Source organism: Rhinolophus sinicus, chromosome 4 (genome assembly GCF_057876585.1).
Source record: "Rhinolophus sinicus isolate RSI-liver-muscle chromosome 4, RSI-T2T, whole genome shotgun sequence".
NCBI classification, from domain to species: domain Eukaryota; kingdom Metazoa; phylum Chordata; class Mammalia; order Chiroptera; family Rhinolophidae; genus Rhinolophus; species Rhinolophus sinicus.
Genome location: NC_142504.1, coordinates 78,686,194 through 78,700,191, shown reverse-complemented (window position 1 = coordinate 78,700,191; position 13,998 = coordinate 78,686,194). Strand labels below are relative to the sequence as shown.

General features: G+C 35.7%; 1 protein-coding gene across 4 annotated transcripts in view; it reads left to right on the top strand.

Moving 5' to 3' along the window:
- OSBPL1A (oxysterol binding protein like 1A) overlaps nt 1-13,998 on the top strand; it is a 210,833-nt gene that overhangs the window by 82,258 nt on the left and 114,577 nt on the right. For 3 of the 4 annotated variants that reach the window (XM_019741214.3, XM_019741215.3, XM_088797939.1), the window contains one exon: nt 8,142-8,248. The exons of the other annotated variant lie outside the window; for it this stretch is intronic. In XM_019741214.3, the coding sequence (XP_019596773.2) occupies nt 8,142-8,248 (107 nt within the window). The remainder of the gene's footprint in view (nt 1-8,141; nt 8,249-13,998) is intronic. 4 annotated transcript variants of the gene reach the window in all.

The window sequence follows — 13,998 nt, the reverse complement described above, 5'->3', positions numbered from 1 at the left end:
AAGAAGCCTGCCCTTTATTCTTCCTTCTGGGAGACACCCCTCTCCCACCCCATGAATTCTGTCCTTAAAGGGAATTGAATGAGAAGACTTTCAGGAATGCTTCCAACTTAAAATCTGTGTAATACTGCATTATTGCTTGCCAAATTTATTTTAGAAAGATACATTTTTGATAGTTTTTTTTCTGTTGAAAAAATCTTTTATGGGTCTTTGAAACTATAGAATAAAATGCTCTTTATTTAGAATTTAGGGACTTTTGGCATTTAGCCCTATTTCAACCTGATTTTTCAGCTTTATTTATAATTATTCTGTTCTATGACCCCTGTAAACACTTTTGACCAAACACTGTGCCTTAGGTCTGAAATGTCCCTCTGTTGTAATACCACTTTCAGTTTCATGAATGGACCTTAAACATGATTTCTCTCTAGATGAATGCCAAAATTTATGTATCTGGCATTGGCAACATACCATTCAAAGTTCAAAGAGTGCAATCTTGAAATCTCTCCTGTTTTATCTTTACCAAAAGCCTAGTCGCAGAAACAAATAAAATCACCCAAACTAATAAAACTTTCAGGAGACTTCCTGAAGGCCAGGTAGTCAATCTGTTCTTCCATAAAACCCTAAATATACCATTAAGTAATAGTAGCCAGTTTTTTACTATTATAAATAATATTGTATCGTGCATTTATATTTGGTCACATTACTTTATTACTGAAGGATTTTTGGAAATGGGATTAGTGGGTGAAAACATCTTAACATTTTTGAGCCTATTGATACATACTGGTAAATTACTTTCCAGAAAAGATATATTACTTTACGTGTCATCTTTAATGCATACACTTTATTGAATGTTACTAGATGTATATAACTGAATCCCTGGTTAAAAAAAATCGCAGCATTTCAGTTATCTAAAAGAATACAAATCTTAAGGGAAAAGCCCTCTTATTCAACCCACTTAAAATTCTCCCATCAAGGGCCGGCCCGGTGGCTCAGGTGGTTAGAGCTCCATGCTCCTAACTCCGAAGGCTGCCGGTTCGATTCCCACATGGGCCAGTGGGCTCTCAACCACAAGGTTGCCAGTTCAATAAAAACAAACAAACAAACAAAAAAAACCACAGCAATCATTAAAGACTACATTTAAAGAAATTCAATATAGTCCAAAAAAAACTAATAAAATAATCTATTAAAAAAAAAATAAAAAAATTCTCCCATCAAAGTCTTAGGGTTCTGGCAAACATACTGCCCCCTTCACTGTTGCCACCATGGTCTATCTCCCACATAGACCATTAAAACAGCCTCCTGATCTGGCCCTCAGATTCCATCCTCGGCCGTAGAGTCCCTGCCCAGGAACCCTTCTAAAACATCAGTGTATGATGTCCTTTACTCAAAACATCCATTAGCTTTCAGGTCATCTCACTTAGAATGAAAGATGAAGTCCTTTCAATGACTCACAGACCTGCCAGTCCCCCTTTCCTCTCTGTCCTCATCTCCTAGGTCCCCTTGCTTGCTCCTCTCCAGCCTCACTGGCCTTCTTGCTGTCCCTGGAAGAGCTGGGCTGACTCCTGCCTCAGGCCTGTCCTATGCCGGCCCCTCTGCCTACCAGACTTTTCTCTAGGCTACTCACTCATATCCTTACTGCCCCAGGTATTAACCCAAACAGAACCTCTGATTTTCTCCTCCCACCAGCGCTGGTTGGTTCCTGCACATCCGTTTTCAGCCCTGCGTGGTGCCTTGGGCCTTGGATCCCTACAGGCTTCCTTGCCCTTGGACTTCCGATGGCATTCAGCCAATGGGAGCTCCTGTCAGGACATTGGTGGAGGGGTAGGAGGAGATTTAGGTCGGGATATCTCAATCCGTCTAGCTGGGTTGTGGTCTTACAGTGCTGAGGGTTCCTCTGCCTGGGTGGCCCCATTCCGATAACACCAGCTCCTGCTGTGCTTAGCAACAGTGTTCCCTCCCTTTGCTCTTCTGTTCCAGCATGATAACTGTCCTGCATGTCAGTCTCCTTAGTTCACTAACCCTCCTCTCCTTTGTGAGTAATCTCTTTTTAAAATTCTTTTCAGGTCCCTTTGGAGTTGGCCCACTGTTCCCTCCCAGGACGTTTCTGATACTTCATCCTATCTACGTTTGCAAGTCCTCTCAGCACTTGCTGTCCCCTACCTTCTACCTTGCTTTGTTTTTTTTGTTTATCAGTTAAACTTCCTATATACGTATGTACAAGTAGCTGATTGTCTGCCTGTCATATTAGAATATGAACCACGAGGGCAGGAATTTTTGTCTGTTTTATTTGCTGATTACCTTATGCATCTTAACCGTGCATGGCACATATGGGCACGTGAGATTACACACGCACAAACACTAACACACATATACGTATGTATGTTTTGAATGAATGAGTAGATAAAGATGAGTGACCAACTTATTTAGCTTATACATTTATAACTTATTCCTCTGGAACTTGGGGAGAAACAAGTACTAATTTGTTCTGTCAAATTAGTAAATATGAAGCGTAAGCAAATAAATACAAGTCAATGAGACTTTATGGAGAGAAACAAAATGGGGAAGAAGCCAGCAGTAGAGGAATGTTCTCTGCATTCTTTCACCATTAGGGTTCCTCAGTTAATGCCATTGGTTTTTGTATCCTACTCCTCTCTTCTGGATTCAGTTTTTAACTGAGGTAAATCTTTGAGTAATTCTTTCACTGAGGGTCTGTGAGTGGTAAAAAATCTCTATCTTACCTAAATCTTTATTTCACTCTAGTTAGGTTAGAGTTATCATTCATTAGCATTTTGAAGATGTGAATCCAACTTCTGGCTTCTGATATTCTAATGATGATATTTTTGATAGGCAATGTGTCTTTTTTTTTTTTTTTTTTTATGCTCTCATTGCTTCTAAGGTCTTCACTTTGGTGTTCTGCAGTTTTATTCTGTCATTAGGTTTGACTTTTGTTGTTATGTATATATGCTGCCTGGGACTCTGTTTTTAATTCAAAGACTCACTCATTATCTCTCTTCAATCTAGGAAGGTTCTTATTATCTCTTCAAATTTCGCCGCTTCATTCTTTCTGTTCTCTTCTGCCTGAACTCCTTATAGACATGTGTCGGAACTTCTCATTTTACCTTCCACCCCTTAGTTTTTCATTCCATTTCTATTTTCCTGTGTTTCATTCTGCGTAATTACTCAGATTTATTTTCTAATTTGAATTTATTTCTCAGTTGGATCTATTTTTCTGTTTAATGCTTGGACTTTTTAATTTTTGTGACTGTATTTTATAATTCTAGGTGGTGGTTTTTTAAAGTTTTAACTTTTTCTATAGGGACAAGTTATTGCATATAACATATTTCTAATTTTATCTCACATATTTAAAACATAAATGTAAAGTCTTTTTCAGAACGTTTTTATGGCTCAAGTTGTTGTGGAGCTAATTCTGTTTTGTCTGCTGACTGTCCCTGGGGAAGGATTGTTTCTCTCACAGTGGATTATAACTTTATTGAGAGCTCATCTTCAGGGAGACTTGTTTTTTTTCTGTCTTCTGGATTATGGAAGTGTCCCTACACAGTAGCCTTGTTCTGTTTCTGTTGAGGCTATATAAAGGTTTTTCTGGTTCTGGGCTACAAGTTTTAAAATTGGATTTCATACTTAGGTGTGGCACAAGCTAGGACTTCCTATTTCTCTTGATTCCAACCAACCCAGAGCAATAGGCAGAAAAAATGCCATCCTTCACTTCTTCCCTGAGCCTAAGGGCAGTTTTTCCATTGTTGGTTTCACTGGGGGTCTAGCCCTACACAGGCCTTAGCCCTTTGCTTTGTGAGACCATAACCACGTCTCCTCCCCTTGGGTGGGTGTGAAAGCTCAGCTCTCAGTCCCCTAGCTGACATCCACCTCTGTCCTTGGACTTCCCCACCCAGGCTTCACTAGCATATGCCTGTTTTATCAGCTTTGACTTTTCTTTTGATTTCTGGCAGATTGGGGACTTTGTTCTTTCAAACTCTGCGATATGTTATGTTATTCAACATCTTTATGGGTTGGGGTTGAAGGATGGTTCCCCATCAACTTAGTTTGCCAGGTACCACAAGTGTCCCATTTTCTTTCTAATGTAAAACATATCAATAATTCACAAATTGTATTATCTAGAATAACAGCAAATATATACAACCTTTTTGTGTGTTCTATGTACGTTACATATATTAACTCATTTATTCCTTATAACTACCTATGTAGTTCATACAACTATTATGTCCATTTTACAGATAATCTAACTGAGGCACAGAGAGTTTAGGTAATGTGCATAATGTCACATGGCTAGTGGAAACCTAAGTCAGGGTTTGACCCCATGCAGCCTGCTCCACTCTGCTCTTGTCCAACAGAGTCTGGAATAAACAAAAAATTCGATATTTACCCCTAAACATTTGATCTATGAACTAGAAAAGTTTATAGATTTATACCTTGATGGACAGTGAAAGGTAGAATTTGTTGAGGACAATAATATTAGCTTGGCTCCTGTAGTTGAGGTGTTGTTCAAATCCTCATGGGCTCCTATTCAGAAGTTAAAGGGTACGCTGGGATTGATGTGGAGCAGAAGTTTCCAACTCATAACAAAGAAATCCTCTTTATTTTTCCCGTCAACTTTTTCCTTCTCTTTTCTTGCCCTGATGTTCTTTCTTGTGTTCTTCATCTCAAAGACTGTATTGCTGATTCACACAATTTCCAAAGCCCAGACCTTGGCGTCATCTTAAATTCTTGCTCTACCATATGTATTCTCTCTCCACACTGTTATCTTCTCTGTATTTCCCTACGAATGCGCTAAGAGAGGCCACAGCTATGTTCCTGTAAGTTACAACAACAACTTCTTCTCTGGCCACACTGCTTTCAGTTTCAGATTCCTCCATTTCCCTCCATGGAATGTTCCAGGATGCAGTTAGATGTAGTTACGTGGGGAAACTTGTGAAAGTGAATAATTATTATTTCCAATATTCAGGGAAGAGAAAACATCTTAAACAAAGGTTTGGAGGCAGTAAAATAGAAGAATATTTCGAGGAAAACAAATATTCCCAGGAAAACAGTCTGGCTGAGACAGACTCAGTTTATGGAGTATCTTAAGTGTTAGTCTAAGGAATGTGGACATTTTCTATATTAGGAGAACAATAAAGGTCATCTGTATTAGGGTTTAGTTTGTTAACAAGAAGCAAGTATTTCCGTAAGTTTTTCCGTAAGTTTTAAAACTTACCCAAAAAATTGTACAGTGTATCATGGAAATGACAGATTGTGAGCTTTTTATACATGCCTCTAAAGATAAGCTTGTCTTCTACCATCTTTCCTGAGTTCAAAAATAATTTTGGTATAAAAAGGAACATTTTCCCCAAAATTAAGTGTCCAATTTGTGTGGTAGACCAATTAAGGTAACATACTGGCCATTTTACATTTATTCATTACAGCTTAGTCTCTAAATATTCATTGGCTAAGATATATTTGCAGTGGTTCCCAGTTGGGAACTTTTCTAGAAGCTTAGCCGTTTTCTTTCTTTTTATATAACCGAATGCAAACATCATTATATAAGAAGCATGCCAGTGTGACCCGCCTGGCCTCGATGCCCTGTGCTGGAGTGTCTGCCTAAATCCTTCAGGTCTTACATCGTGCTACTGTGCAAGTGAATCCTAATTCCAACAACTTGTTTAAACACTAGATTATCAGAGAGATTAGGTAACTTTTGACTCTGTTTTGGACAAAAGAATTTGGCACTCGCTCAATAATGGATTCTTATAAAAACTTGTCTTACTAAATATTTCTTGGAATGTCTTTTGAGAGCTTGTAGAATCACTTTTGTTTAAAAACTTGTCAGTGTTCCTAAACATGTGTTTGGCTATTTAATGTTTGTTTTCTGCTGATCATTGTGTAGCTAAAGTGTGAAATATCTAAAATGTAGATAACATTGGAGATGATTAAGCACGTGATGGTATTTAATAAAAGCAGTACATCCATGAGCGACAATGCTTCCATCTTCCTATCATTTGTACCATGAAAGTGGAAAATTACTAGATTACCCAGAACATTTATGGAAGGCAGAGGCTGTGTCTGTTTTTTTCCTGTGCTTTTCCTCTTAGTACGCAGCCCGCAGCTCTGCATGAGACATCTGTTGAGGTACTATTTAAGTCATATGGCATCTAGCATACGGTATTCTCATTCGCAGTTTAGCAACTAAGTACAGAATAAATCTTCACATGTGTTTTAAAGATTCAAAATGAAAAATAAAGTATGTTTAGATCAAATTTATTTTAGATTATAGTAATTTTCAGTCACTTGGATATTATTAAGAGTAGCTAACACTAAGAAACTGTACCATAAGATGAAAAATATGATAAAATGTCACGTGGTCTTTATATCCAGCTATTAATGAAAGGTTGTTTTATACCTTCATTCACTCTGACCTTTTCCTTTCGTTGCCCCCTTCTGCCTTAGGAGTTTTGAGGAATAATTTTTCCAGGAAAAGGACTTATCTTTGGTATAATAAATCACATTTATATGGAAAATTTGAAAAATTAAAAAAAAAAAGGATAATCACAATTTTATCACCTAGAAACCAAAACCAAGAATAATTTGTTATGTATTCTTGGTAGATTTCGTTTTCCTTTCTGTTTCTTTTTTTAAGGAGGGTGCAGCTCACAGTGGCCCATGTGGAGGTTGAACTGGCAACCGTGGTGCTACTAGCACCGTGCTCTAACCAACTGAGCTAACCGGCCACCCACTCCTTTCTATTTCTTATTTGAAAATTTTTGTTTCTTGGTGGACCCACTGTTTTATGGCCTAATTGCAAATTGCTGGCGTTTGGATTTACTTGATTGCTTTTGTTTATTTACCTTGTTTACTGTGTTTTTAAGACTGTTTTAAATAAATCAGGGTTATTTGAAATACTCGGGATGCTACCAATTTGTCTTTCTCCTTTTAAGTTATTTTTTTGTGAAAAGCTTTCTGAATGTTATGATTTGTATTTGACGAAAGGGAAAGATTTAAAGGATCTTGATGTATAATTAACATAAAGTCCAAAACTTTTTCAACTAAGTGCATTTCTCTCGAATTAATCTGGACAGGATATGATATTTCCCTTGTTTTTTAAGTGATGTGTGTGCATTTTGCAGCTTTCTCTTGCCAGCATTCTTTGTTTTGTTTTGTATTGTTTTTTGTAACGGATTAAGATTTTCTTTAGAGGACTTGAGAAGATACTGATACAGTATCGTTTCAGTATCTGTGGGGCCTGGTACCCCAAGGATACCAAAATCTGCAGATGCTCAAGTCCCTTATATAAAATGGCATAGTATTTGCATATAACCTACGTGCACCTTCCTGTATACTTTAAATCATTTCTAGATTACTTACACTAATACAATGTAAATGATATGTAAATAATTATTATACTGTATTGTTTAGGGAATAATGACAAGAAAAATAGTCTGTACATGTTCAGTACAGACGGGAACCATCATAAGCTTAACTAGTACACGTCAGCAACAATGAAACATTTGTTTCCTGAATATTTTCCATCTGCAGTTGGTTGAATCCTTGGATGTGGGACCTGTGGATAAGGAGGCCCAACTGTACTACCATTTCTTTGCTCCCGACTTAAACATATATTAAGAGATACTGAAATTCCACAGGGACACATTTTTGACAGTGAAAAGACCTATTTATGCCGAACATTTATCCAAATAAGAACTAGAGAAAGTTGAGTTAATGCCACCTTCAGATATGTTAGCCATCATGTCAACTACAGAATTATTTTTGTCTCTCTTTAGCACTTTGCTTATCTAGCATAGAATATCACTAAAGGAAGTGTTAATATTTTATAATTAGTGCTATCAGTCCTTCCCAGCTGCTTTTCTTAAACATTATATTATTATTTATAAACTTGATTCTCCTTGTAGGATATATGCCTTTATAGGACAAGGCTTCATCCTTTCTTTTTCTGTACCAATTTGTGTGCCCTGCATATAGTAGGTGCTTAATGATGATGCCCAAGGAACATATTGTATGCTTTGTTTAAGACAGCTGGAAGGAAACATGAAATTAGTAGAAATAAAAATGTTTATTGTCTTAGTTTACTTTGATTACTTAAAATCCCACTCATCTGATTTACTTTTTTTTATTTATAGAGATGCTTCCGTCATTTCTTCAGAAAGTTGAAGTTGTCTCTGAAGCTTCTAGAGAAACTTGTGTAGCTTTGAGTGATTGCCTTAATCTCTTCACTAAACAAGAAGGGGTAGGTAGTGCGGAATTGAATTTTTTAACCATTGTTTCAGAGTCACATACTGGATCATCCAATAAGTCACTGCTTTCAAAATGTCCAAAGGTAGCAGAAAATAGTCTTAACAAAGGAAATGAAAGCTTCATTCTTCACCAAAATTTAGAACTTATTTATTCTTGATTAAGCAAGATGATTCTGAAATAACTTCCGTTCATATCATCTAATTGATTTGTATAGCCATATTTAACAAGTATGTTTTAAAGTTGTTCTACTCAGGGTTGTTGGAACATTTCAGTAAGAGGGTTATAAAAATACTCTAGAAACCACAGGTCTTTATATGAAAATAAATAACACTTTTATTTATAGAGTGCTGTTATACTTACCTATGTAAACTGTGCTCAACGGGTTAAATGTTTTTTTGTGCTCTCTTTTCCTTGCTCTCTCTAATTGAAAAATTTGCCATTGGCTTTTCCAAATGTGAGTAAGAGTGGTACACTTATTCATCAGTAATTCTTTTTCTAAGGACTGAAAAGTTGTAAAGATGTGTTTGGGTTGCCTGAACTAGAATTTTTCTTGTTTTATGTTTTTCCCCCATTTTTATGATTTTAATGCAAGCCAAGTAGCAATAGGCTTTCCTTCCCCTTTTGTTAATTTCTGCATATATGTACAATCAACTTTTTAGATTGACACCAAATTTCTTATTCTCATTACAATTTATATGCACTGTTTGGTTAGAGATTAGGTTTTGGTAAAACAAGATAGATGGAAATGGTTTTATTATGTTTCTCTCATATGTAAAGATCTAAAATTTGATTTTGCCATGACTAGAATGGAAGCCTTGTGAATTCATATAAAAATTTTTAAATGTTGTGTTTGTTAACCACAAATTCCATATATTTAATTTCGAGAATATGTAAATAATAATCTGAATTCACTTAAAACAAACTTACAGAAAGTCTTTCAACAGAATTCTATTAGTAGGAAAACATACGTAATTGCTTAAACATTTTATGGTCGATTCTTCTAATACTGTTTGAAAACATCCCTTCTCAGCATTTCTGTTTTTAGTGGTTTGCAGATTTCATATTCTAGCTTATTTAAATTAGGGATGATTTAGTCATCTAAATAGGATGATAGCATTGCAAATTATAATGTGATGGGATTCAGGTACATTGTAAAACCAAATTTCATTCACATCTCTTATGTGGTACCTGGTGGATGCATTGATAACTTTTTTTTTTTTAAGAGATGTATAGTTTTAAGGTGAACAGTAGATTAGAAGTAATTTAAGTTCTGGAGAAGCCAACCTATACTAATTTTTAAACTATTTGCTTAAAAAGTAGCCTAGGTATTCACCTCTCTGGTAGATGTGCAAGACTATTAGGCTAAAGTTCACACTAATTAACCTCTTAAATTTGTCATGAGGATTAAATAGGATAATATAAGCAAAATGCTTAGCATAATTCCTGACACATAGTCAGCCCTGAGTAAAAGTCAACAGATACTCTTGTTGGATGCTAACACTTGTGACCTCTTTTCCTCTGATGGCATCTTGAAGCTTTTGTGTCTTTAACATTGGTTTTATCTCATTTTTGGGAGGAGGTGGTGGTATCTAAAGCAAATATGACTATTCATGGAATCATTGCGTTGTTTCCATCCTCATTACTTGTTATTTAAGTGATGATGGGCTACTTAACTTCTTTGAACCTGGATGTCTTCGTCTTTTAGATAAGGGAGGCCGTATAGAAAGTTGATAGGAGCACTAGTCTCAAAGTCTAATGGACTTCTTTTAAATGTCAATTGTGGGGCCTTGGGTACGAGTTTCTGTAAAATAAAAAAATATAGAGACACCTCAGAGTCACATGTGGGGATCAAATATGTATAGATGAGTAATATGTATATAGTGTATGTATTAGCATTTTGTGTGACACACAGTATACATTTAGTAAATGGCATTTATTGCTTCAAACTTTTAGAGTGTCTTTATGATTCCCTTTCAGTAATTCTGTGAAATGTCAACTCTGTGAGACTCTCGGTAGAAAACATGGATTTTCTGAGAAATAGATTATAGACAATGAGAAAGCCTTAAAAATATTTGAAAGTTAAATGGCATCATTGAAGTTAGTTTTTCAAACGGCTAAAAATTACAGTGTAGGAATTTTATAGTTTAATTGAGGTCCTAGTGGAATAATTATGTACTATAATGCCTTATTTGGCATCATAAATTATATTTCTATTATCTGGAAATTTTATTAAAGAGCAGTCATAAGCTTTAAATGCACTTAGACCTGCATCTGGTTCTTGGCTCTGCTATTTAATCTCTCTTTGCCTCAGTTTTTAAATACAATCTCTTTTCAAAATGATGACCAATCAAAACAGTGTTTTGAAGAGTAAATGAGATCATATTGGCAAAATACCTTGTATAGTACCTGGCACAATGTTAGGGACCCAATAGATGTAAGAGATCCCAGCCCCTAGGGCAGCAAAACTGTTTTTATGATGACAGTTATTCTAAATGTTACACATTTATTCTTAAGCTAAATTTTTAAAACTTAATTGTATCTTTTCTGGGTGCCTTACGATTGTCCTTGTGTGTAATTACCCTGTGCCTTAACACAGAGGTGCCTTCAGGGGATAACATTTGTGCATTCTGTTTTTTGATGAAATGGACCAGTCCTGCTAATGCTTTTTGAATTCTCTTTTGTTCTTTATGGTTGTTTTTTTTTGATACGCCAAATTTTTATTATTATTGAGTTCAAAATATCTCATAACTACTATTGTGATTTCCTTTGAAAAGTTTTTTATTAAAATGTAGTTGACATACAATATTACCATATTTTGCCATGTATAATGTGCATTTTTTTGCCCAAATTTGTGAGGGAAAAATAAGGATGTGCATTATATATGGGTAGTACTTATTTGATGTCTATACAAATGTTTTTAATTCTTTTGTTTATGCTTATGAGTTAAAAGTGTAACTCTAGAAATCAATAACGATATCCATATACAAAATAATACCCTGAAATATAATAGGTTTTCTTGAACTTACAATGAACATGCAAGGTCAAAGAGTTCTTGGCTTTTTATGATGGGTAAATATCGTAAATTTGTTACTGGTACATAAAATTTCTTCTACCTATCTGTATCTATCTGTTCTTATGTTTTGTAATTATTTGTTACATAAAATTTCTTATACCATAATGTTAAAAAATAAATGCTGAAATTCCTTTATAATACAAAAAACAAGTACTTAAATGTAAACAAATAAAAATTTGAATTAAAAAATTAAAACGAAAGATGTTTTCCCCTGAAAGTTTGAGCCAAAAATGTGGGTGCGCATTATACCCGGAAGCACGTTACACATGGCAAAATACGGTATATTAGATTCAGGTATACAACATTCATTGACACTTATTAGGGTGGTGCAAAAGTAATTGTGTTTTTGCAGTTATTTTTAACCTTTTAAACCGCATTTACTTTTGCACCAACCTAATATATACCTTATGGTGTGATCATCTTGATAAGTCTAATGACCATCTGTCACTATGCAAAGTTATTACAATATTATTATTGATTATGTTCTTTATGGCACCATATGTATTTTTTTAAATTCTCTCTGATTTTTAGATCAACTGTGTGCCTGTCTCTAGCAGTGAAATACTTTTGATTTACTCTTTAAATTTCCTGTTTATTAAAATGAAAACCAAATAACCGAAGTTGGTAAAATTATGTCCACAGTAAAAGAAATCTGGCTCTGTGTGAGAAACTTAGGGGTTTACAGTGAGCACAGGCCTTATTGCCTAGATTTGGGGCCTTCCATTTCTGTGGTACGTGGATGTTCTTTGTTTATTTGGGAGTGCTCTGAAACGATCCAGATACTAGAGGTTTCCACATGACCTATACAAAAATGAGGCATTATGTAGGTGTATTGTACTTGTAAATAACACCACTTATGTTGAAAAAAACTTCAATAAAATAAGCTGTAACGTTTGTGATTGATATGGTACAGGGAAAGTTACTAAATGTTTTTAGGGTGATATACTTGGGAGACAAACTGTAACAGAATGTAAATGCTGTGACTTTTCTTTAACCTAGTTTAAAGGTTCAATCAAAAGGCTAGTAACTAGTCTCATGAATTAGTTTTGTTTCTGTATTCTTCATAGAGGGTAGTATCAGAGTGGTTAAAATGTCACACAGAAGCCATCATTGGTGCCCTTCTTGTTGTGTGTATTATCAAGCTTCTCTTGATATTAGACAAACCTGTTTTTCCTAGGTGGGAACTTGCCTATTCAAATTTAGTGTAAGCTCCCTTATCATATATTTATACTTCCCTGTTAAGTATCCTAACTGCTGAAGCGCTGTAACCCAAATGTGTGATTGGGATGATAATGATGCTAAATTTGTGATGTAATGGAAAGGTTCAGACTAAATTGGAGCCAACCTAAAGGTACTGCTGCTCTGGACCAGATGCTGATGTCTTTGGAGAGAAACCATACCCTCTTGTAGGCTTGTAACTCTATAACATTGTTGTCTCTAATATTCATTTAGCTTCCTGTGCTGTTCAGAGTCCTTTAATCATTTTGTGTCCATAGTCTCTTTTTCATTTCCTGATGTTTATATCTTTCAGGCTTTTACCTTTCTGTTTTTCATCTCTACAGTTTCTTAGCTTCCCTCTACTCTTAGCAAAATTCTTTGTTAAACATTAGACAATCATTGTATTAATACACGCTATCAGCTCCCTACCACTCCCTAACTCCAATTTTTATCTTTCTCTTCTTTCATTGGAGGCATCTGTCTCCTTCCATCCTGCTTCAAAATCAGTGTCTCTCTTCTTTTGAAGTCTATACTCCCTTATAGCTTCTATCTCCCTATATCCCTTTCCAGTTCCAGTTTTGAAAATGTGATATTTGTTTCTATTTTGTTTCTATTTTTTTATTCCTCAACTGGTCCACTGAAACCACTCTTACCAATATCTCCTTATTGATGAATCAGAGGACACCCTTTAATTATCTTGTCCTTGGAAGGGTCTGGCAGTTGACTCCTGCTTGCTTGTTGGAATTCTTCTCTGTGATTTTCATGGTGCCTATCTCTTAGGGGCTTTTATTTCCTTTATTTCAGCTCCTTCTCAGTTTTCGGGCCAGAGATCTTCTAAAGCATCTTTTCTTCTGCCTGAGCCTTGAATGTTAGTGTTCTCTAGCTTTCTGTGGGTGGCCTCAGCATTCTCCCTGGATGATTTCACCCACTCCAACCAGAAATCCATGATGACTCAGATACCTCCACCTTAGATCTCTCCTGAGCTATGAACCAGTATGTCCAGCTGCCTTTCGATCATTTACATATGGTTATATCAGAGGCATTTCAAAACCAATGTGTCTAAAACTGAGTCATCAATACAACTCAGAGTTACCACCTATTCAGTAACTCGAGCCAGAAATATGAGCGCTGTCTTTGGTTTATCCTTCTTTTTCATCCTCAACTTTAATTAAGTTCTGTCATTTTTATGTCCTGTGTTTCAGTTGTCTATCTCCCTTTACTCTCTCTCTCCCCACCTAACACACAAGTTCCCCATTGCCACTCTGCTAGATAAAATTCTCAGGATGGCTCTGCTGGATTACTGCCACCATTTCCTAATCTCAGGTGCTACCTTTCAAAACAGGTTAAATGTTCCTCCTAGTCCATGAGTTCCTTGCTATTATAGCATTTATCACATTGTATCATTATATATTTACTTGCCTATATAGCTACTGAACTGGAGCTCCTTAAGT